The 25,366-nt window shown below is 34.6% G+C and overlaps 1 protein-coding gene across 5 annotated transcripts; it reads left to right on the top strand.

Annotated features, from left to right (window-relative positions):
* The first annotated feature begins 936 nt into the window (after positions 1-936).
* Positions 937-25,154, top strand: LOC147568554 (uncharacterized). 5 transcript variants are annotated; one of them, XM_086654967.1, is made up of 8 exons: positions 937-5,160; positions 5,249-5,318; positions 5,707-5,803; positions 9,738-9,807; positions 10,187-10,281; positions 13,337-15,331; positions 22,198-22,465; positions 23,356-25,154. In XM_086654967.1, exons 1-6 carry the CDS (start codon positions 5,158-5,160, stop codon positions 14,580-14,582), a joined length of 1,581 nt encoding a protein of 526 aa, XP_086511093.1. In that variant the 5' UTR covers positions 937-5,157; the 3' UTR covers positions 14,583-15,331; positions 22,198-22,465; positions 23,356-25,154. The 5 variants fall into 5 exon arrangements, 2 of the variants coding, with proteins under 2 accessions (XP_086511093.1, XP_086511092.1); XM_086654966.1 differs by lacking the exons at positions 22,198-22,465; positions 23,356-25,154 and having other exon boundaries at positions 9,573-9,807; positions 13,337-18,970; XR_015231059.1 differs by lacking the exons at positions 5,249-5,318; positions 5,707-5,803 and having other exon boundaries at positions 9,738-10,281; positions 15,257-15,331.
* The last annotated feature ends 212 nt before the right edge of the window (positions 25,155-25,366 follow it).

The raw sequence follows: 25,366 nt of genomic DNA, 5'->3' as shown, positions 1-25,366 counted from the left end.
AGAATAACTATGTTATATATCCCAATTCTGCATGCCTAAATTTTGTTGAAAGAAAAATGTAAATTAAGCAATAAATCATTTTAACATCACTACAAGTACAATCTACACTCTGTAGACAAAAAAAAAATCTACACCCATAGACAAAATCGCATCACAACTTAAGCAATAAAAAAAAGTAATACAGTCATTACAAATGGCCTTTAGGCAATTTCCAACTCAAGAAAAAAATTACATTATTATGCTGACTTTTCTTGTAGAATTTTTTTTCATAATGATAAGCGGAGAAATCCAAACCGAATACAAAGAAATAAGAAGTCAAAATTAACAAAGAAATCAAAATTACATTATTTCATTAACCCCACCCAAAAAAATATTTGCTAAAATGGTAGGCGACCACGAACAACCTAAATGTAACCGACACACATTGCGAGTACAAACACGTTGTTCGTTATTTATGTCTTTATGGTCATTAGATTATGTCTGAACATTAGATGTTGAGACATTGGTTGGTTTTAAATAGAACAATGTAGACGACTATTAAGCCAGTCATCCCGATTTTGATTGAATATTGAAATTAATAGTGGAGTGAAATTTTAATTAAATTGTTTGATTTGAAGAGGTGGTTCTCTCTATTGTTGTTTATACTGTCTGTATATTTGTTTTATTTTTCTTCCATTGCAAGATATGTCTTTCAAAAAAAAAAAAAAAAAAAAAAAAAAAAAAAAAAAAAAAAAAAAAAAAAAAAAAAAAAAAAAAAAAAAAAAAAAAGAGTACTATACCTTTGTCATGTGTATGAATTATTCCAAGAATTGAGGATCAAGTTAAAGTAACCAAAATGGTTGATGACTATTTTAAAGGCACCCTCTCTTACCATTAAAGACACTCTAATAGGACTGAAGTCCCCCTTTTCCATTACAAATTTCCTTCAACATTTATAAGAGGGCTTCTAAACCGAAGAACAAAAAGAAAAGCACGATATCTCCTCTTTGTTCCGATTTCTACGTCCAACTTTCCGAGACAATTTGCTTACAAAATCAACTAATCAAGCTTCAATTCCTTACAACGGTCCAATAATTTGAAAGAAAGTCTGATGGACTACAAACTGAAGTAACAAATTAGAAGGTTTCGTTGCTTTCTTGGATAGGGTTTCTTTTCCAATAAACATCAACTGCTCCCCTAGGGTTTGATCTACTAACAAGATTGGCTTGATTATAACATAAATGTTATAATCAAGATCAGTATAACATAAATTTTATAATCAAGATCAGTATAACTTAAATGTTTGGATCCGAGATTCTTGAAAGAGGGCTTAATCGATCACTTTGTTTCTCTTGGGTTTGTTTCACAAATCATAATGGACTCGTTTCTTGACAAACCTGTTCAATTCATGAATCTCAGGTTTTTTCTTTGATTCGATTTACTAAATTGCATAAAAACCTAAATACTGGCCGTCATATTTTCTTTTACTTGGAAGAACAAGATTTTCAATTCTTGAATCTCAGGTTTTTTCTTTGATTTGATTTACTAAATTGCATAAAAACCTAAATACTGGCCGTCATATTTTCTTTTACTTGGAAGAACAAGATTTTCGAATTGATTTTCTTGATAGTCTCGATTATCACTTTTGTACACAAAGCTGTTGATGCCTCCTTTCTTTGCGACTAATTAAGCGTGGCTATCATCACTTGAAGACATGTTGCCTTATTGGTGTATCACCTACTTGTTCTAGAAGTTTTGAATATTCATACAAGTGCATATATTTTATTTGTCCACCAATAACTGAGGGAACGATTCTACAATCCTGGGTACTGATGTCTAGGAGAGTACATTTATTGTATCCAATAATTGATATTTTTCTTATTTACACTATAGCACCTGCTTCATAATAGTGAAAAGGATTGTACACTTATCGGTAGTGATGCTTAAGAAAGAAACTTTAATGTGGTATATAGTATAGTGTTTCATCAACATTCTTTTATGATGCATAAGATTTCAAATTTTAATGTGGTGTACCACATTGTTCCATCAACATTTCGGGAAGGATTACACTTTTGTCGGTTGTGATGCCTAAGAAATAGAATTGTAATGTGGTATACCACATTGTTCCATTAAAATTTTCGGCAAGGATTACATATTTATCGGTTGTAATGCCTATAAAATGGAACTTTAATGTGGTATATCACATTGTTCCATCAATATTTCGGTAAGGATTATACATTTGTCGGTTGTGATGTCTAAGAAATGGAACTTCAATGTGGTATGCCACATTGTTCCATTAATATTTTCGGGAAGGATTTTACTTTTGTCGGTTGTGATGCCTAAGAAATGGAAATTTAATGTGGTATACCACATTATTCCATCAATATTTTCGGGAAGGATTTTACTTTTGTCGGTTGTGATGCCTAAGAAATGGAACTTCAATGTGGTATACCACATTATTCCATCAATATTTTCGGGAAGGATTTTACGTTTGTCGGTTGAGATGCCTAAGAAATGGAACTTCAATGTGGTATACCACATTGTTCCATTAAAATTTTCGGCAAGGATTACATATTTATTGGTTGTAATGCCTATAAAATGGAACTTTAATGTGGTATATCACATTGTTCCATCAATATTTCGGGAAGGATTTTACGTTTGTCGGTTGTAATGCCTAAGAAATGGAACTTCAATGTGGTATACCACATTGTTCCATCAATATTTTCGGGAAGGATTTTACGTTTGTCGGTTGTAATGCCTAAGAAATGGAACTTCAATGCGGTATACCACGTTGTTCCATCAATATTTTCGGGAAGGATTTTACGTTTGTCGGTTGAGATGCCTAAGAAATGGAACTTCAATGCGGTATACCACATTGTTCCATCAATATTTTCGGGAAGGATTTTACGTTTGTCGGTTGAGATGCCTAAGAAATGGAACTTCAATGCTGTATACCACATTATTCCATCAATATTTTCGGGAAGGATTTTACTTTTGTCGGTTGTGATGCCTAAGAAATGGAACTTCAATGTGGTATACCACATTATTCCATCAATATTTCCGGGAAGGATTTTACATTTGTCGGTTGTGATGCCTAAGAAATGGAACTTTAATGTGGTATACCACATTGTTCCATCAATATTCAAGGGAAGCACTGTACATTTGTTAGCTGTGATGCCTAAGAAATGAAATTTTAATGTGGTAGACCTCACTGTTCCATAAATATTCATGGGAAGTACTGTACATTGGTTAGCTGTGATGCCTAAGAAATGAAATTTTAATGTGGTAGACCTCACTGTTCCATCAATATTTTTGGAAAGGATTACACATTTGTCGGTTGTGTGATGCCTAGGAAATGAAACTTTAATGTGGTATATCACATTGTTCCATCAATATTTCAGGAAGGATTGTACATTTGTCAATTGTGATGCCTAGAAATGAAATTTTATTGTGGTATTCCACATTGTTTCATTAATATTTTCTAGAAGGATTACGCATTTGTCGTTTGTGATGTCTAAGAAATTGAACTTTAATGTGGTTTACCACATTTTTCCATCAATATTTCGGGAAGGATTATACATTTTATCAGTTGTGATGCCTAAGCAATAGAAAATTAATACCACATTGTTGCATCAATATTCGAGGGAAGGACTATACATTTATCGATTGTGATGCTTGAGAAATGAAACTTTAATGTGGTAAACCATATATTTCAATCAACAATTGAGGGAAGGATTATACATATGTCGGTTGTGATGCCTAAGAAATGGAACTTTAATTTGGTATACCACATTGTTCCATAAATATTTGAGGGAAGGATAATATGTTTGTCGTTTATGATGCTCGATAAATGGAACGTTAATGTGGTATTCCATATATTTCCATCAATATTCGAGGGAAGGATGTCTGTTGTGATGCTTGAGAAATGGAACTTTAATATGTTATACCATATATTTCCATCAATAATCAAGGGAAGGTCTATACATTTGTCGGTTGTGATGCCTAAGAAATGGAACTTCGATGTGGTATTCCACATTGTTCCATCTATTTTGAGGGGAAGAATTATATTAGTGTCGGCGATAATAAGAAATAGAACTTTAATCTCTTATACCATATATTTCCATCAATAATCGAGGGAAGTACTATATATTTGTCGACAGTGATGCTCAAGAAATGAAACTTTAATGTGGTATACGATATTGTTTCATCAAAAATAGGGGAAGGATTACAAATCTGCCTGTTGTGATGCTTAAGAAATGAAATTTTAATTTGGTTTTCCATATTGTTATATCAATAATCGAGGGAAGGATTGTACATTTGTGGGCAGTGATGCTTAAGAAATACAAGTCTAATGTGGTATACTGTATTGTTCCACCAATAATCAAGGGGAAAATTATGCGTCTGTTGATAGTTATGTTTAAGAAACAAAACTTTAATAACATGAGAAGGATTATACATTTGTGGGTGATGTGGGAAGGATTATACATTTGTGGGTTGTGATGCTTAAGTAATGAAGTATCAATAACCGATATACAATATTGTTCCATCAATAAGCGAGGGAAGGAAAATTTTCGATGATTAGGAAATAGACCTTTAATAACTGAGGAAGGATCATACATCTTTGGGTTGTGATGCTTAAGAAATAGAACTTCAACGTGCTATACATGTTACTTATTTAATCATTGATACGGTAACAAATATAATGGTGGTTTAAGCGGTGCATGATTTTGCCAACGGAATTGAACTATATTATAATACCATAGTTTTCAGTTCTTGTTGCTTGATTTCTACCTTATTGGTTTGCTGATGCATACGAATACGAACATGAACAATATTTTAGGACATGATAAGGAGATTAAGAGATATGTTACTGAATAACCATCAGGATTACACGGTTTGTACATTAGCATCCCGATTTGTCCCTTGTGTTACCAAATGCCAAAACAAGCGATAAAATCCTAACATTTTCTTGCCTATTGACCAATCGGATTCTGATGCAGCATCTTCTACTATATTGCCTTAATTCCAGTATAATTTAATTCTTGTAATGTATGTTATCAGAAGCGTATTAGTATGCACATGTCATCTCACAAATGACCAAACAGTAACGCTTGGGAGGATGAGGAAAGATCTTATTCAAACTACATTGACATATTCATTAGAAGAAGTTCTCAGAAGATGGTAAAAATTGCTCCAAAACCTTTGGTAAGAGCTTTGAAGTTTAAAATATGCTTGTGTTCTAGGGTTCTTTTTTGTTTGTTTGTTTTAGGGAAGAGCTTGGGTCACCAAAGCTGCTAGATGTCGATCTTCAGTGTGGAAAGTCAGCGAAAAACGCCCCTGTGAGCTCTCTCTCTTTCCTCCACTCTCTTGGCTTTTTGATTGTCATTTAGATCATGTTTGGGGCGCAAGAGTGAAATGCAATAACCAGGAATCACATTCCAAACTAAATTTTGATTCACAAAAATGAATTAAGAATCACATTCTGAGGAATGAGATCCTCCTAGAGGGAATCCCGAACTCGGGTCGGTGGGTTTGCTATTCCCTTTCCCTTGGAATAGTCAATGTCTATAGACAACATCGATCTCTAAATACCCTGACCAAATCAAACAATATAGTAAGATATTGCGATAAGTAGAAATTACATTCCGGGATTGCTTTTCCTCATAATCACATTGCTTTCCTGCTCGTGAAACTTGGTCTGGTCTATTGTTTCTGAGAAATGTTTAGTTTCCTTAGGGTATAATGCAAGTGATTCGGATGAGATGGCAAAGTGGAGAAGTAGAATAAAATCATATCTGAAAGTTAAAGGACCTCAAACTCAAAAGTGAGTTAAATCCTCTAGCACCTTTGTTGTTATTATCCTTCTTGTCATTAGACTTTTTTCAGATTGAATAATTGTGTGAATTATTGCCTTTAAGATCTGTTTATAGGAATAACGGGGATTTGCTTTCCCATCTTATTGTTTTACCTTCTAATGCATTTTACAACTTACAAGTTACTAAATACTAATTTCACTAATCAATTGACTCAGTGAGGAATAGGAAGTAAGAAAAAGGAGGCATGTTACCTCATTGACTATTCTTCTTTCACTTCAGTGAATAACTAAGGGATCGGGTTTATTAGAACTCAGTTTTCGTGTCAAATGGTGTACAAATTCATTTTATCTGCCCTTTAAGATGAAAAACAGTTCTCATGGAGGGAAACTATGCATTTTGAATTTTAATCTAAACAGTTTGGTGGTGGTGGGGGGGTAGGGGGTAACTCGGCCGAGTGTCGTCGGAGTTTTAGCCTACGCTGTAAAATCTACTCTAGTGATCTGGAATGAACAGCAGCAATTCAAAGTTTGAAACATTACTCATATATATATTATATATATAATAGTTCCTTTTATTCGTAGGCTATAAAGTCTACTCTACTGAGCTAGATCAAACTCCTACAATTCAACGTTCGAAACAGAACAACGAATTCGAAAATTTAGCTTGGGATCGTTTGAGATTGCTCCCAAGTCTGGACCGACCTTGAGTTACTCGCTTGTAGCAGTCGATCCCAAGTACCACTAGTGAACTACCAACTGCTTAGATTATGCTTAATCTAAATGACATATTTGTGGATCATCATTACGGCTCATAGATGTATGTTGTGTCAAGGAGACCATGCCGTGGAGGTTGGTCAATGGTTCTTGGTCCATCAGTTATTATAGAAATGTAAAAAACTGGAGAGGTGGGTCTTTCATCATCCTAATGGATTTTTTTGTTGCTAAGTTAGTTTGATTCGGAAAAGAATAAACTGAATTTATAATTGTTTATTAAATTCAGTTAGTACCTGATTCTTTATATAGGAGCTTCGCTAGCTGATATTTTAAACTTATTACAATATGTCTTCCGGGAGGCGCTGAATCAACATTCTAAAGGCTGGGAATTCAACCTATTAGTGTAAAAAATCAGCTCTCTCATTTAGTATGGAACGTATTAAACTATAAAAGTTTTAATGGATAACCAAATAATTATTTGTTTTTAGAGTAAGATCATGGCCTCGAAATAAGTTTCGGATCTAGGAATGTAAATTGATTCCTCTAATTGACTATCATCACTTGAAGACATGTTGCGTTACTGGCGTATCACCTACTTGTTATATCATTTTATTATACAAGTTTTTGATATTACCTTATGCTGTTATGCAAGTACATATATTTTATTTGTCCACCAATAACTGAGGGAACGATTCTACAATCCTAGGTACTGATGTCTAGGAGAGTACATTTATTGAATCCAGTAATTGATATTTTTCTTATTTACACTATTGCACCTGCTTCATAATAGTGAAAATGATTGTACATTTATCGGTAGTGATGCTTAAGAAAGAAACTTTAATGTGGTATATAGTATAGTGTTTCATCAACATTCGTTTATGATGCATAAGATTTCAAATTTTAATGTGGTGTACCACATTGTTCCATCAACATTTCGGGAAGGATTACACTTTTGTCGGTTGTGATGCCTAAGAAATAGAACTGTAATGTGGTATACCACATTGTTCCATTAAAATTTTTGGGAAGGGTTACATATTTATCGGTTGTGATGCCTATAAAATGGAACTTTAATGTGGTATATCACATTGTTCCATCAATATTTCGGTAAGGATTAGACATTTGTCGGTTGTGATGCCTAAGAAATGGAACTTCAATGTGGTATACCACATTATTCCATCAATATTTTCGGGAAGGATTTTACGTTTGTCGGTTGTGATGCCTAAGAAATGGAACTTCAATGTGGTATACCACATTGTTCCATCAATATTTTCGGGAAGGATTTTACGTTTGCCGGTTGTGATGCCTAAGAAATGGAATTTTAATGTGGTATTCCACATTGTTTCATTAATATTTTCTAGAAGGATTACGCATTTGTCGGTTGTGATGTCTAAGAAATGGAACTTTAATGTGGTTTACCACATTGTTCCATCAATATTTCGAGAAGGATTATACATCTTATCAGTTGTGATGCCTACAAAATAGAACTTTAATGTGGCATACCACATTGTTGTATCAATGTTTCGGGAAAAATTATACATTTGTCGACTGTGATGCCTAGTAAATGAAACTTTAATATGGTATACCACATTGTTCCCTCAATATTCGAGGGAAGGAATATACATCAATTTCTCGTTTGTGATGCCTAAGTAATAGAAAATTAATGTGGTATACCACATTGTTCATCAATATTTGAGGGAAGAACTACATTTATCGGTTGTGATGCTTGAGAAATGGAACTTTAATGTGGTAAACCATATATTTCGACCAACATTTGAGGGAAGGATTATACATATGTCGGTTGTGATGCCTAAGAAATGGAACTTTAATGTGGTATACCACATTGTTCCATCAATATTTGAGGGAAGGATAATACGTTTGTCGTTTATGATGCGCGATAAATGGAACGTTAATGTGTATTTCCATCAATATTCGAGGGAAGGATGTCTGTTGTGATGCTTGAGAAATGGAACTTAATGTGTTATACCATTGTTCCATCAATTTTGAGGGGAAGAATTATATTAGTGTAGGCTATAATAAGAAATAGGACTTTAATCGAGGGAAGTACTATATATTTGTTGATAGTGATGCTCAAGAAATGAAACTTTAATGTGGTATACCATATTGTTTCATCAAAAATAGGGGAAGGATTACAAATCTTCCTGTAGTGATGCTTAAGAAATGAACTTTTAATTTGGTTTTCCATATTGTTCTATCAATAATCGAGGGAAGGATTGTACATTTGTGGGTAGTGATGCTTAAGAAATACAACTCTAATGTGGTATACTGTATTGTTCCACCAATTACCAAGGGGAAAATTATGCGTCTGTTGATAGTTATGCTTAAGAAACAAAACTTTAATAACGTGAAAAGGATTATACATTTGTGGGTGATGTGAGAAGGATTATACATTTGTGGGTAATGATGCTTAAAAAATGAAGTATCAATAACCGGCATATAATATTGTTCCATCAATAACCGAGGGAAGGATTAGAAATTTTTCGATAGTGATGATTAGGAAATAGACCTTTAATAACTGAGGGAAGGATCATACATCTTTGGGTTATGATGCTTAAGAAATAGAACTTCAACGTGCTATACATGTTACTTATTTAATCATTGATACGGTAACAAATATAATGGTGGTTTAAGCGGTGCATGATTTTGCCTACGGAATTGAACTATATTTTTAATACCATAGTTTTCAGTTCTTGTTGCTTGATTTCTACCTTTTTGGTTTGCTGATGCATATGAATACGAGCATGAACAATATTTTAGGACATGATAAGGAGATTAAGAGGCTATGTTACTGAATAACCATCAGGATTACACGGTTCGTACATTAGCATCTGGGTTTGTCCCTTGTGTTACCAAATGCCAAAACAAGCGATAAAATCCTAACATTTTCTTGCCTATTGAGTATTGACCAATCGGATTGTGATGCAGCATCTTCCATTATATTGCCTTAGTTGAGTCAGGTAGTCTTTCCAGTATAGTTTAATTCTTGTAATGTATGTTATCAGTAGCATATTAGTATGCATATGTCATCTTACAAATGACCAAACAGTAACGCCTGGGAGGATGAGGAAAGATCTTATTCAGACTACATTGACATATTCATTGGAAAAAGTTCTCAGAGGATGGTAAAAATTGCTCCAAAACCTTTGGTAAGAGCTTTGAAGTTTAAAATATTGCTTGTGTTCTTGGGTTCTTTTCTGTTTGTTTGTTTTAGGGAAGAGCTTGGATCACCAAAGCTGCTAGATGTCGATCTTCAGTGTGGAAAGTCAGCGAAAAATGTCCCCGTTGAGCTCTCTCTCTCTCCTCCACTCTCTTGGCTTTTGATTGTCATTTAGATCATGTTTGGGGCGCAAGAATGAAATGCAATTACCAGGAATCTCATTCCGAACTAAAATTTCTCATTCTGAGGAGTGAGATCCTCCTTGAGGGAATCCCGAACTTGGGTCGGTGGGTTTGCTATACCCTTTCCCTTGGAATAGTCAATGTAATAGTCTATAGACAACATCGATCTCTAAATACCCTGACCAAATCAAACAACATAGTAAGATATTGCGATAAGTAGAAATTACATTCCGGGATTGCTTTTCCTCATAATCACATTGCTTTCCCGCTCGTGAAACTTGGCCTGGTCTATTGTTGCTGAGAAATGTTTATTTTCCTTAGGGTATAATGCAAGTGATTCGGACTCGGATGAGATGGCAGAAGAGGAGAAGTAGAATAAAAACATATCTGAAAGTTAAAGGACCTCAAACTCAAAAGTAAGTTGAATTCTCTAGCACCTTTGTTTTTATTATCCTTCTTGTCTTTAGACTTCTTTCAGATTGAATGATTGTGTGATTTGTTATTGCTGTTAAGATTTGGATATAGGAATAACTGGGATTTGCTTTCCAGTCTTATTGTTTTACCTTCTAATGCATTTTGCAACTTACTAGTTAATGATGTCACAAATCCATTGTCTCGATGAATTGGAAGTAAGAAAAAGGAATTATGTTACATGATTACTATGGGATCAGGTTTATTAGAAGTTTAGAAATCAGTTTTCGTATTAAATGGTGTACGAATTCATTTTATCTGACATTTGAAATGAAAAACAGTTTTCATGGAGGGAAACTATGCATTTTGATCTAAACAGTTCATGAGATGGTGGGGGGATTGATCGCCACCTATCCGAGTGGGTAACCAGGCCGAGTTTCTTGTATATTACTATATTACATAGTAGTTCTTTTCATACATAGGCTATAAAGTCTACTTTAATGACCTAGATTAAACTCCAGCAATTCAAAGTTTGAAACATAACTCGTATATTACTATATATATGTAATCGTTCCTTTTATTCATAGGCTATAAAGAAGACGTTAGTGGTCTAGATTAAACTCCAACAATTCAATGTTTGGAACGGAACAACTAACTCCAGTGTTCAGCTTGGAATCGTTTGAGACTGCACCGAAGTCCAGACCGACCTCGAGTTACTCGCTTGTATCAGTCGATCCCAAGTAATAACTGCTTAGATTACAAATAAACTAAATGGTCATGTTTCTAAATGTCATATATGTCGATCTTATATAGGCTGTTATCGCTTAATTGAATGTCAAATTCTCATTTGGGCTTATTTTTCTATTTCAAAGCTTCTAGGCATTAATAGTTAGTAAGTTTTGCTCTCACTGTTATGTCAGTCAATGTTTGCGAAATTTCTAGATCTCGTTTACCTGATGATCTAAGTACTAGTTTATACATGGATGCCAGCTTAGATTGAGGGCAAATTTTCCAGCAAATGCTTTGGTCAAAAGGCCAGAAGCAAAATTAGGAAATACAGAACAAGTAGGTTACTAATTGGTCTCTTCTGAGTAGAAGAGCCGGGGTAAGATTTATGTGCCAGAGCTTGGAATGCTTGGTTGCTATTAAAAGTATATGTCCATAAGCTGTTCTTATGATTCTTCTGACAATAAACAAAAACTTACCAAACATTCACTTAATCTGTTTTTATGGTTGCTCCTCTTCAGTCAGTAAATTCGGTTGTAGTGTTCTGAGAAGCCATCAGTTAGGAAATTTTGTTTTTATTCGTAGGCTATAAAGTCTACCCTAATGACCTAGATTAAACTCCTACAATTCAACGTTCGAAACAGAACAATGAATTCGAAAATTTAGCTTGGGATCGTTTGAGACTGCTCCCAAGTCTGGACCGACCTTGAGTTACTCGCTTGTAGCAGTCGATCCCAAGTACCAACTACTGAACTACCAACTGCTTAGATTATGTTTAATCTAAATGACATATTTGTGGATCATCATTACGGCTCATAGATGTATGTTGTGTCAAGGAGACCATGCCGTGGAGGTTGGTCAATGGTTCTTAGTCCATCAGATATTCTAGAAATGAAAACTGGAGAGGTGGGTCTTTCATCATCCTAATGGATTTTTTTTTCGCTAAGTTAGTTTGATTGGGAATAAGAATAAACTGAATTTATAATTGTTCAATAAATTCAGTTAGTACCTGATTCTTTATATAGGAGCTTCGCTAGCTGATATTTTAAACTTATTACAATATGTCTTCTGGGAGGCGTTGAATCAACATTCTAAAGGCTGGGAATTCAACTTATTAGTGTAAAAAATCAGCTCTCTCATTTAGTATGGAACGTATTAAACTATAAAAGTTTTAATGGATAACCAAATAATTATCTGTTTTTAGAGTAAGATCATGGCCTCAAACTAAGTTTCGGATCTAGGAATGTAAATTGATTCCTCTAATAGGTAAGCAAATAATTTTTTTGTTTTGGTGACAAGAAACATGCATTCTGACCTTGTGTTTATCTTCTCTCTTGATGTTGACAAAAGACAGCTCAGGAGAAAAAAAAGTTTAGTTAATTTGGCCAGATTGCTTGATTTACGTTACAACTTGAGCATACTTTTATGGTTTTTGATTTATTTATCCTTAATATTATTAATGTAGACTGTGACTGAAAACCTGACAGTGTATTTTTAGTTAATAATTGGTTAATGGCTTAAAACAGGAGTAAGCAATTTAGTTTGCACTTGAAAAGTTCAAGAGAATTGACAAGGCTGCAGAAATGCCGAGACTATAATTAGTTTGTTTTCATCTTTCGTAGATGGAAGTTTTAATAAAATCAAAGAGTAATTTTGGGTATGTTTGTCATATCTTGAGTGCATTTTGGGTTCAAAATAAGGGCATGTTATATCTTCAGATATCTACTCTCGACCCTCCATTAGGAGGTTTGCATCATTAGTTCAGAAGTTAGAACTTAAAATTATTGTGTCACTCTGTTTTGTAAAGAGAAGAACAAACTGGTCGAGATGGGTAATAATCTACTAAAGTCATGAATAGTTCAATTGTAGTAGCTTTAACTTTTAAACAGTGTCCAATATGTTGCATTATAATACCTAGATCCTTATACAAGGATGACTCTAACTAATATATATATTGTGGATGACAACTTCAATCATTGTGGATGATCCCCCTCATACAAGCAAAAGCTTCTCGCACAATGTCTCCTATTACAGAGACTCTTAAGTCACGAAGCTTATTAGGTATCTGCATTCTTAAGTCACGGAGCTAATCAGGTATCTGCATTTATATTAAGGAGCTGCTAAATTATGCTAACCCAAAATTGGAAGTTCACTTATTGGTTTTTAAATAGTAATTCTTTCCTACAGTAGAGAATGTACTGGACTAAAAAAACGTTCCATTGGCAACCACTTTCAGATTTCATTTTATTCTTTCACATAAATCAAATTTTGAACAATCATATGTAAATGAGTCTTTCGTGCGAGTAATTAGATAAAAAGTTGTTTTGATGACAGAGGGCAAGTGCAAATAGGGGCTTATAAGGGTCAAGGTGGCTCAACCCAAAATATCGAAACAAGACCTTCGTTTACACAAAGTTCTGGACCAGCACCTTACTCCAAAGGGCGTGGACAAAATCAAGGAAGTGGTACACCAGATTTCAATCCGGGAGGTCGTGACATTACATCTAAATATGTGGGGGAAAAATTGAAGTGCTACAAGTGTGGGAAAGAAGGGCATAAGTCTGTTGAATGTCGAAAGAAGAATGCCAATTTACTAGTAAGTGAAGAAGTTGAGGGCTTTGGAGCTGCTCATGGCGATGGTGGCAGCATTAATGAGGAAAATTTGTTGGAGTTTACAGAAGATGAAGTCCTATATGATGACAAAGATTTGCCAGCTCTAGTTGTTAGACGAGCCATGCTAGCACCTAAAGCTATCGAAGCTAGACCCCAACGTACTAAGATCTTTAGAACAAGGTGTTCGTCACATGGACGACTTTGCAATGTTATCATTGATGGTGGTAGCTGTGAAAATTTTGTTTCTAAAGAAATGGTATCGAAATTGAACCTTGCTATGCAACCACATCCAAACCCGTACGAAGTAGTCTGGTTCAAGAAAGGGGGTGAAGTAAAGGTAACACATCAATGTCGTGTCCCCTTTTCTATCGGTAAAAGTTATTCGGATGAGGTTTTGTGTGATGTCATTGGGATGGAAGCTTGTCATCTATTGTTGGGTAGACCATGGCAATACGATAACAAAACAGTTCATCTCGGGGAAAAGAACATTTATACTTTTTACAAGAATGGAGTTAAAGTGGTTTTGGCACCGATGCAAAATGAAGACTTCCCCAAAGGTAAAAAGAAAGAAGAGCGTGCTTCTTTGAGTATTCGACCATTTCTACAAGAGTGTGAGGCAGGTTCGACGACATATGCTCTTGTTTTGGGAGAGGCGGAGGAACAACGACGACAAACACATTCTACTGAAAGTGAAGAACTACTAAAAGAATTTGCTGAAATATTCCCAAGTGATATATCTGCCGGATTACCCCCTATGAGAGGTATCCAACATCATATTGATTCGGTCCCAGAAGCTAGCCTTCCGAATTTGCCGCATTATCGCATGAGTCCGAAAGGACATGAGAAATTCATTATACTTTTAATGTTTCTGATTTATATGCTTATCATGGGGGCGGAGCAGCAACAACTAACTCGAGGACGAGTTCTCTTCAAGAAGGAGGGACTGATGCAAATGGTTCTAGAATAGGGTAGAAGTTCTCTAGGGTCTGGGGCAGTCAAGTCAATAGTCTAATTAATTAGTCAAGATTATTAAATTCTAAATATTAATTAGGTGTCTAGGTAATGTGAGGGTTGTCTAGTTGTTGTCTAGAGAAGTGGAAGGGTTGTATATGGGATGCTATAAGTAGGGAAGCTCTCTAGTTTGTAAGGCAGTCTACATTTTCTGAATATTCAAGTAATATTAAAGGGTTTTTCCCTAGCAAAGGGTTCTCAAAGTCTTTTCCTTGGTTTCAACTCAAGAAATCAGGACTCCGATGGTGTTTGGAGTATTCCCCTTCCGATTTTAGGAAGCAAGTACTAATCTGTTTGCTTTGGTACTGATCTGTTTGCTTTAAACACTAATAACTAGAAACATTGTCTGGTCACCTAATATCCTACTTGCGGATGTTCGTCGATTAACCACTTGAACGAGAATGTCCAATCTCAGTTTGCTCTTGAAAGATTTAATGGAACTGACAAAGCATCTTTGTTGATTTTTCTTCTTGAGTTTTGCTGCAGAGCTGCAACTACTCGTATTTTGCAGTTTTTTAATATTACAGTTGGAATTTCTAATTACGTAGTAGATTAGTTACTTTAGGAAAAAAAGTGAAGAGTTCATAAAACATTTGACAATGTGATGCTTTTCTGATCTTTGCATCACAGGATAAGATGATTATTGAGGTGAAGAGTGATTAAATTAGGATGGCGAGAAAGGTGAGCTTCGTTGAAAATGTGCAGGTAAAATCTCTTGAACTGTCTCAATAGTTAAACAATATCAGTCGTATAATAGTATTTGCAGTTGCTCTCTCATCACTCATCACTATTAGTTACATAATGTTAATAGTCGTTGATCACGCATAGCCATAAAGTACTCTGGCTGAGTATTTTGAGACCATCAGAAACATATTAATGTCCCAAGACATTAGTATGAAAGATACAAACGACCTATCAAAGCTAAAACACCCTGTTAGGGCAATTGAGAAACTGTGGCAGACTGTCAGTACAATATTGAACTGACAGTAAGCCACATGCAATTCAGTCTGGGTGTCTCAATAAGATTTAGTATCAGTGGAAGTATTTTTAGCTAGCATTATGTTAATGGCACCTAGAAGTCGTTTTTTTAAGCTGACATTATATTAGGGAAAATGAGGAACCGTGGCAGACTGTCGGTGGAAAATAGAATTGGTATGTTCTGATATTTAACTTCTTCGTAGACATGGTTGGTTTATCAAATTAGGGCAAATTAAATTAGGGCAAAGTAAAGATGTCAGATACATTTCTTTCGTCAATAAATATTCTTGAATATATGAGAACTGAAAAGTGCTTTTTTTGAATCGATCACTTTGTTTCTCTTCTGTTTATTTCACGAATCATAACCGACACATTTCTTGAAAAACCTGTTCAATTCTTGAAACCCAGGTTATTTCTTTGATTCGTTTTACTAAATGGCATAAAAACCTAAACATTGACCATCATTCTTTCTTTTACTTAGAAGAACAAGATTTTCGAATTGATTTTCTTGATAGTCTTGATTATCACTTTTCTACACAAAGTTGTTGATGCCTTCCTTTTTTGCGACTAAATAAGTGTGGCTATCATCACTTGAAGACATGTCGCGTTGTTGGCCTGTCACCTACTTGTTATATCATTTTATTATAAAAGTTTTTTTTATATTACCTTATGCAAGTACATATATATTATTTGCCCACCAATAACTGAGGGAAGGATTCTACAATCCTAGGTACTGATGTTTAAGAGATGGTGTATATGTCTTGTTTAATCCAATAATTGATATTTTTCTTATTTACACTATTGCATCTGCTTCATGATAGTGGGAAGGATTGTCCATTTTTCGGTAGTGATGCTTAGGAAAGAAACTTTAATGTAGTTATATAGTAAATTGTTTCATCAATATTCGAGGAAGAATTACACATTTGTCGTTTATGATGCTTAAGAATTGAAATTTTAATGTGGTATACGTCAGTTTTCCATCAACATTTCTGGAAGGATTATACTTTTGTCGGTTGTGATGCCTAAGAAATGGAGCTTTAATGTGGTATACCACATTGTTCCATTAATACTTTCTAGAAGGATTATACATTTGTCGGTTAGGATGCTTGAGAAATGAAACTTTAACGAGGGAAGGATTATACATTTGTCGGTTGTGATGCCTAAGTTGGAATACCACATTATTCGATCAATATTTTTGGGAATTATTATACATTTGTCGGTTGTGATGCGTAAGAAATGGAACTTTAATGTGGTATACCACGTTGTTCAATCAATATTTTCGAGAAGGATTATACATTTGTTAGTTATGATTCTCCAAGAAATGGAACTTAAACGTGGTGTATCACATTGTTCCATCGATATTTTTGGGAAAGATTATACATTTGTCAGTTGTGATGCCGAAGAAATAGATTTTAATATGGTATACCAAATTGTTCCATCAATATTTTCGGGAAGGATTACACATTTATCGGTTGTGATGCCTAAAAAATGGAACTTTAATGTGGTATACCACATTGTTCCATTAATATTTCGTTAAGGATTATACGTTTGTTGGTTGTGATGTCTGAGAAATGGAACTTTAATGTGTATACCACATTGTTCCATCATTATTTTTGAGAAGGATTTTATGTTTGTCTGTTGTGATGCCTAAGAAATGGAACTTTAATGTGGCATACCAATTTATTCCATCAATACTTTCGGGAAGGATTTTACGTTTGTCGGTTGTGATGCCTAAGAGATGGAACTTCAATGTGGTGTACCACATTGTTTCATCAATATTTTCGGGAAAGATTTACATTTGTCGGCTGTGATGCCTAAGAAATAGAACTTTATTGTGGTATACCACTTTGTTCCATCAATATTTTCGGGAAGGATTTTACATTTGTCAGTTGTGATGCCTAAGAGATGGAACTTCAATGTGGTATGCCACATTGTTTCGTTAATATTTTCGGGAAAGATTTTACATTTGTCGGTTGTGATACCTAAGAAATAGAACTTCAATGTGGTATACCGCTTTGTTCCATCAATATTTTCGGGAAGGATTTTACGCTTGTCGGTTGTGATGCCTAAGAGATGGAACTTCAATGTGGTATACCACATTGTTTCATCAATATTTTCGGGAAAGATTTTACATTTGTCAGTTGTGATGTCTAAGAAATGGAACTTTAATGTGGTATATCACATCGTTCCATCAATATTCAAGGGAAATAAAATACATTTATTAGTTGTGATGCCTAAAAAATGAAAATTTAATGTGGTACACCACACTGTTCCATCGATATTTTCTGAATGGATTACACATTTGTTGGTTGTGATGCCTAACAAATGGAACTTTAATGTGGTTTACCACATTGTTTCATCAATATTTCGGGAAGGATACATTTTATTCGGTTGTGATACCTACAAAATGGAACTTCAATGTGGTATAACACATTGTTCTATCAATGTTTCGGGGATAGATTATACATTTGTCGAGTGTAATGCCTAAGAAATGAAACTGTAGTATCATATACCACATTGTTCCATCTCTCGGTTGTGATGCCTAATTAATGGAACATTAGTGTGGTAGCACATTGTTCCATCAATATTCGAGGGAAGGACTATAGATATGTCGGTTGTGATGCCTAAGTAATGGATCTCTAATGTGGTATACCACATTGTTCCATCAATATTTGAGGAAAGGATAATACGTTTGTCGGTTATGAAGCTCGAGTAATGGAACGTTAATGTGGTATACCATATATTTCCATCAATATTCGAGGGAAGGATGTCTGTTGTGATGCTTGAGAAATGGAACTTTAATATGGTATTCCACATTGTTCCATCAATAATCAAGGGAAGCATTATACATTTGTCGGTTGTGATGCTTAAGAAATGGAACTTTGATGTGGCCACATTGTTCCATCAATTTTGAGGGAAGGATTATACAGTGGTCGGCTATAATAAGAAATGGAACTTTAATGTGGTATACCATATATTTTTGTCAATGATCGAGGGAAGTATTTTACATTTGTCAGCAGTGATGAAATGGAACTTTAGGGTGCGGCTAAAGGCCCCCGCCCAAATTGCTGTAGGCCCCCGGATTTAGCACAAATTGTGAGAGGCCCTATGTGCAATCCGTGGGCCTGCAGCATGTTGACCGGGGGCCTTTAGCCCCTCCTGGAACTTTATTGTTGTATATCATACTGTTTCATCAATAATTGGGGGAATGATTTCAAATCTGCCTGTAGTGATGCTTAATAAATGGAATTCTAATATGGTTTTCCATATTGTTCTATCAATAATCGATGGAAGGATTGTACATTTGTGGTAGTGATGCTTAATAAATATAACTCCAATGTGGTAACCATGTTGTTCCATCAATAATCAAGGAAAAAATTATGCATCTGTTGGTAGTGATGCTTAAGAAACAAAACTTTAATAACGTGGGAAGGATTATCCTTTTGTCGGTAGTGATGCTTAAGAAATGAAGTATTAATAACCGAGAGAAAGATTTTACATCTATGGTAGTATGCTTAAGAATGAAACTTTGATGTGATATACAATACTGTTCCATCAATCACCGAGGGAAGGATTTAGAAATTTTTCGATAGTGATGATTAAGAAATAAACCTTTAATAACTGAGGGAAGGATCATACATGTTTGGGTTGTGAAGCTTAAGAAATAGAACTTTAATGTGCTATACATGTTTACTTGTTTAATTTAATCATTGATACGCTAACAAATATAGTGGTGGTTTAAGCGGTGCATGATTTTGCCTATGGAATTCAACTATATTGTAATACCATAGTTTTCAGCTCTTGGTGCTTGATTTCTACCTTTTTGGTTTGATGATGGATACGGATACGAGCATGAACAATATTTTATGATAGGATAAGATATAGATTAAGAGATATGTTACTGAACAACCACTGGGATTACACTGTCTGTATATTAGCATCTGTGTTTGTCCCTTGTGTTACCAAATGCCAAAACAAGCAAAGAATATCCTAATCAGGGGTTGAAAGGTAGTCTTTCTAGTAAAACTTGGTTCTTGTAATGTTGCAGTAACGCCTAGAAGGATGAGTAAAGATCATATTCATTACAAAACCTTTGGTAAGAGCAAAAGAGATCATTGCCATGGAGGTTGGTCAATGGTTTTTAGTTCATCAGATATTCTAGAAATGTATAATCATTGGGATGTTGGTCATTCATCGTCCTAATGGATTTTCTTTTCTTTCGCTAAGTCAGTTTGGTTCAGAAAAAAGAATAAACTGAAATTGTAATTGTTCAACAATAGCAGTTCTTCCTTTTAAAGAAAACATGTTGCATTGTAGTACCTGATTCTTTATACAAGAGCTTCGCTGGATGATATTTTATTTGCGACGAACAAACTTATTGCATTATGTCTTCTGGGAGGCGCTGAATCAACATTCTTAAAGGCCGGGAATTCAGCTTATTGGTGTAAAAAAAGAAGCTCTCCTTCAGTAAAGAACATATTAAACTATAAAAAGTTTAATGAATAACCAAATAATTATCTATTTTTAGAGTAAAATCATGGCCTCGAAATTAGTTTGGATCTAGGAATGTAAATTGATACCTTTAATGGGTAACCAAATAAACTTTTGTTTTGATGTCAAGAGAAAATCATGCATTCTGACCTTTGTGTTTATCTTCTCTCTTGATGTTGATTGAGAAAAGATAGTTTAGCAGAAAAAAAGGTGTTTTTGTCCATGTTGCTTCATTGACGTTACAACTTGAGACAGTGACTAAAAACCTGATGGTGCATTTGTAGTTGTTAATCGGTTAATGGCTTAATCAGGAGTAAGCAACTTAGTCTGAATTTGAAATGTTCAAGAGAATCGATAAGGCTGCTAATATGCTAGTGCCAGAATCAGTTTGTTTTCAGCTTTCGTAGATGAAAATTCTAATAAAATCTAAGAATTCATCTCGCATTTGACGACGAGAGTTAGCTTTTGCATGGCCAAAAAGGTGAGGCTTCATGTGCAGGTAATTTTGGGTATGTTTGTCATATCTTGAGATATGTACTCTCGACCTTCCATTAGGACATTTGCATCATAAAATTCGGAAATTAGAACTGGAAATTATTTTGTCACACTGTTTCTTAAAGAGAAGAACGAACTGGTCGAGATGGGTAGTAATCTACTAAAATCGTGAATATAGTTCAATTATAGTAGCTCTAAGTTTAGACAATGTCTAATATGTTGCATTATAATACTTAGATCCTTATACAAGGATGACTCTAACTAATATATTTTTATTGTGGATGACAACTTCGATCACTGTGGATGATCCCCTCCAATAAGCACAAGCTTCTCGCATAATGTGTCTTTTGTTACAGAAACCTTTAAGTTACGAAGCTTGTCAGGTATCTTCATTCATTTTAACTAGCTGCTATATTATGCTAACCTGAACCTGTGAGTTCACTTATTGCTTCTTAAAGAGCAATTCTCTCCTATAGTAGAGAATGTACTGGACTACAAAACGTTCCGTAGGCAACCACTTTATGGTTCGTTTCATTCTTTCACATAAAATCAATTTTTGAACTCTCATATGTAAATGGATCTGGTGTGTGAGTAATTAGATAAAAAATTCTTTTGATGGCAAGAAATAACCATGCATTTTGGCCTTGTGATTGTCTTGTTTGTTGATGTGAAGAAAAAACAGTGATAAAGAAATAAGGTCCGTTAGTTTTGTCTGAATTTTGTCTGAATTGCTTCATTTTTGTTACAATTTTACTTTGTATAACCCTGCACGTCTTTATACAGATGTAAACCAGATTCTTTTCATTAGGAGTTGAAATTTAAGGGATCAAGATCCATTTGTGCGGGTCTAGTGGTAGGTCTCGGACACTGAAAGCTTTATTCATTAATTAACTACTTCAACCTGAATTGGCAATTTAATTTGCACTTGAAAGATTTAGGAGAATTCTTATGACATCATTGTAGATTTTCTCTTTACTTTTTCTGAAAAGTTTCAAGTATTCGGATTCGTTTCTTTTTCATCTAACTGATGACAATGATAACCCACGAGTTCCTGTTCCTACTTAAATAATATCAACAGTATAGGATTTGCAGCTGAGCTCGCATTTTAATCAGTTGTCGCTACTAGTGAAATAATATCAATAGTCACCCATCATTCATAAAATTCTCTGGTTGTGTCTCTTTTAACCATGGGATGTTCTTTAATCTTTAGTTTTTTAATTCGTGAGATTGTATGAGACATTGAGACCGTCAGGAAATTTATGGAAAGGGATTGCAAGCTTCCTCTTCTTATTAAGCTTAAAGCTATATATGCTTAGAGTAGTTTCGACATTATGATAAGTTTCCATCATAGATTAGTAAAGTATGGGAGTTAGAACTGAGAGCTAATATGATTTATAATAGGAAGAATAAACTGACTCATTCTACTGATACTGTGTATAGTTCGATTGTAGTTGCTCTTATTGTTGAAGAATGTTCATATTTTGCAATACAATACCTGGATCTGAACAGTGTTAGCTGAATATTTATTCACCAACATACTTCAATCATTTATAATGTCCCTTAAGACAAACTCAAGTTTATTGCCTAATATCTCTTCTACTACGGAGACGCCTACGATTCGCAGGTATTTGCTGTCACATATTTCAGAAGTAACCAGTAAATCAAGTTCCTCCAGGAGTGAGACTTCAGTTTATTGATTTTCAGGATGCAATTCTCTCCTACGACAGAAAATGCAGTAGACTATAATAGGCTTCATGGATAACTTTTATATGGTCTTAATGTCCTTGAGTGGTTTGAGAGTGGGATTAAAACCCTTGAAAAGTAGGTGGATTTTTCTTAAGCAAAAAGCTGCTTTGACGGCAAGAGATAATCGAGGTTAGTTAATTTTGTCTGGATTGCTTGATTTATTTCATAATTTCTTACTTTCTCTTGGTCACGAATACACCTTTTGATCATGGGTAAAAAAATACTTCTTTTTATAAGAGTTGAAGAGACTTCCAGGTGAGACCTGTAAAATCCATATTAATTAATTGAAAGTGTAGTACACATTCAGTAGACAGTCTTAAAGAGGTGTTAATTACTTCCAATATTTGTTTTCACACCCGGCATAGTGTTTGAGTCTGTGGTTTTGCAGGTTAGCTAGTGAAACTTTATTGTTGTGGTCTATATGGCGTATGCCCTTGTTTTATTTAGTATATGTACTAAATATTAGTATTTTGAGTTTCTAAGTCAAGCTTTTCATGCGTCATATTCTTCTATCGAGGACTACATGAGCTATTATATAAGCAAGATAACATGTTGGAACAAGGTCCCTACAATATTAATAAAGGATGTTTTTGCTTATAGAGGCTTGCTGTCATCAATAGAAAAGAAGAATATCAGAGGATGTTAGAGATACTACAAAGAATCTTAGGTAGAAAAATAAGTCTTCATTCAGGTCGGTGCATGTATGTTGTATCCAGGATCCCATGTGCTAGAGGTTGTTCTGTGTTTTCTTTTCTATCTCGTGGGACTTCGAAGTTCATAAGATATTTTAGAGAAATATATATATTCCTTGGGATGTTTGTCATTCATGATCTCAAAAAGTAATACCTTCAATTTTCCTATATCTACTAGTCACCCGGTTGTAAGGGGTTTGCATCTTAAGTTCGGATTTAGAACTGGACATTAGTTTGTAGCGAAGGGAATAGAATAATCGAATTCGTGATTCCATTATTGTAGCTCTTAGTGTTAACGAATGTTCTTATTTTTCGTTACGATACCAGGCTTCAGAACACAGGAACTCTGTTGGCTGGTCAAAACATGCTTCGATTCATTTGTAATGATCATTCCAGACAAGCACAACAAGCTTAGCGCCTAATATCTCTTGTATAATGAAGAGTCGGTGAGCATATCCATGTTTTTTTGTATTCTCGTCTTCAAGAAGGATTCACCCAATCAAGTTATCTCAAGCGTGGGAAATTAGAGAATAAATTGGACCACAAAAGGCTTCATGAATATCGATTTCAATTTTTATGTTGTCTGGATGTTTTGACAGTGACAGAATGATATCGGAATCAGATTTGGACCTCAAGATGTAAATTGATTTCTCTTAGAGCCTAGAGGTAATCAAACAAATTTTTTTTATGGCGAAACAAAATCATGCTGGCCTAGTGTTTACTTTCTTTCTTGATTTTGAAGAAAAAAGGCAGTGAAGGAGAAATAAGGTTAGTTAATTTCCTCTAGATTGCTTGATTTACATTACAATTTAGAATTACTTTTATAGTTTTTCTCTTTTTGATTACCTTTGACTCGATACTAATAACTAGAAACCTGATAGCCTATTTGCAGCAATTAGTCAGTTGATGGCTTAATCAGGAAAAAAATCAATATAGTATGCTCATAAGTTTGGAAGCTAGAACTGAAATTTATTTCGTCACCAAGCCTTTTCTGATTTGTAAATAGAAGAGGCGGGTAATGATCCATTGAGATTGTGTATATATCAATTATACTAGCTCTAAACCTCTAGCTGTTTAACCATATGTTACATTACGATAACTGGCTCCTTATATTGGGACTACCCTAACCAAATATTTTTACTGTAAACGACATGCTTCAATCGTTACGGGTAATTCTTCCAAACACGCACCAGCTTATTGCTTAAGGTCTCTCTGGTTACAGATCGCGAAGCTTATCCCGGTATATGCACTCACAGTAGTTGATGAAGTTGGCTCCTTTCTAAATTCTACTTTTAATGATGATTATCATAAAATCCATTTTTATTATTTGATCTTTTGTGCTTCAATGGTTTCAAATGTACTTATAGTAGGGGGTTGGGGTTCAGCCGGCCAGATCGTTTGTCGAAATCCTTCGCAGTCGCGATTACTGAAGCTTTATCTACATTGTACCTGTGCAAATCGGCAAATAAAATCAGCGGGATAAGTTGTAGTCAACACTAATAACTAGAAATATTGTCTAGTCACCTAATATCCTACTTGCGATATTCATTGATTAACCTCTTGAACAAGAATATCCAATCTCAGTTTGCTAGTTCGCTCTTGAAAGATTTAGTAGAATTGACAAAGCATCTTTGTAGATTTTTCTTCTTGAGTTTTGCTACAAAGATGCAACTACTCGTATTTAACAGTTCTTTAATTTTACTTATGACATGATAGATTAGTTACTTAAAGAAAAAAAAAGTGAAGAGTTCATAAAACATTTGACAAATTGATGCTTTTCTTATCTTCGTCACAGGATATATAAGATGATTATTTTGGTGAAGAGGGAACAAATTAGGATGGTCTGAAAGGGGAGCTTCATTAAAATGCACAGGTAATATCTCTTGAACTATCTTTGTAGTTAAACAATATTAGTCATATAGTATTTGCAATACCTCTCATCACACATCACTATTAGTTACATAATGTTAATAGTCGTCAATCACGCATAAAGTACTCTGGCTGAGTATTTTGAGACCGTCAGAAACATATTAATGTCCTAAGACATGAGTATGAAAAGGACAGACGACCTGTCAAAGCTAAAATGCCCTTTTTAGAATTTAGAGTATGTTTAAAAGCATCTCCAATGCAACACTCAATTTTAGAAACTCTGAATGTCACATAAGAAGAAAAAACTCTCTCCAATGCAACACACTCTACTTGGATCTCTAAGATGACGTGTCGAGGGTGGAATAGAGATATCTCAAGAAGACTCTCTATTTCTAGAGTGTCTTCTTGAGATGTCTCTCATTGTTCAACTCATCAACTTTGATTTTCAACAATTAGAAATTGAGTATTT

The sequence above is a fragment of the Eschscholzia californica genome, unplaced genomic scaffold, assembly GCF_041429995.1.
Source record: "Eschscholzia californica isolate CP2 unplaced genomic scaffold, dmEscCali1.0.p SCAF_1, whole genome shotgun sequence".
Taxonomy (NCBI): Eukaryota; Viridiplantae; Streptophyta; class Magnoliopsida; order Ranunculales; family Papaveraceae; genus Eschscholzia; species Eschscholzia californica.
Note: the sequence above shows the minus strand (reverse complement) of the source record. Positions and strands in the feature narration are given on the sequence as shown.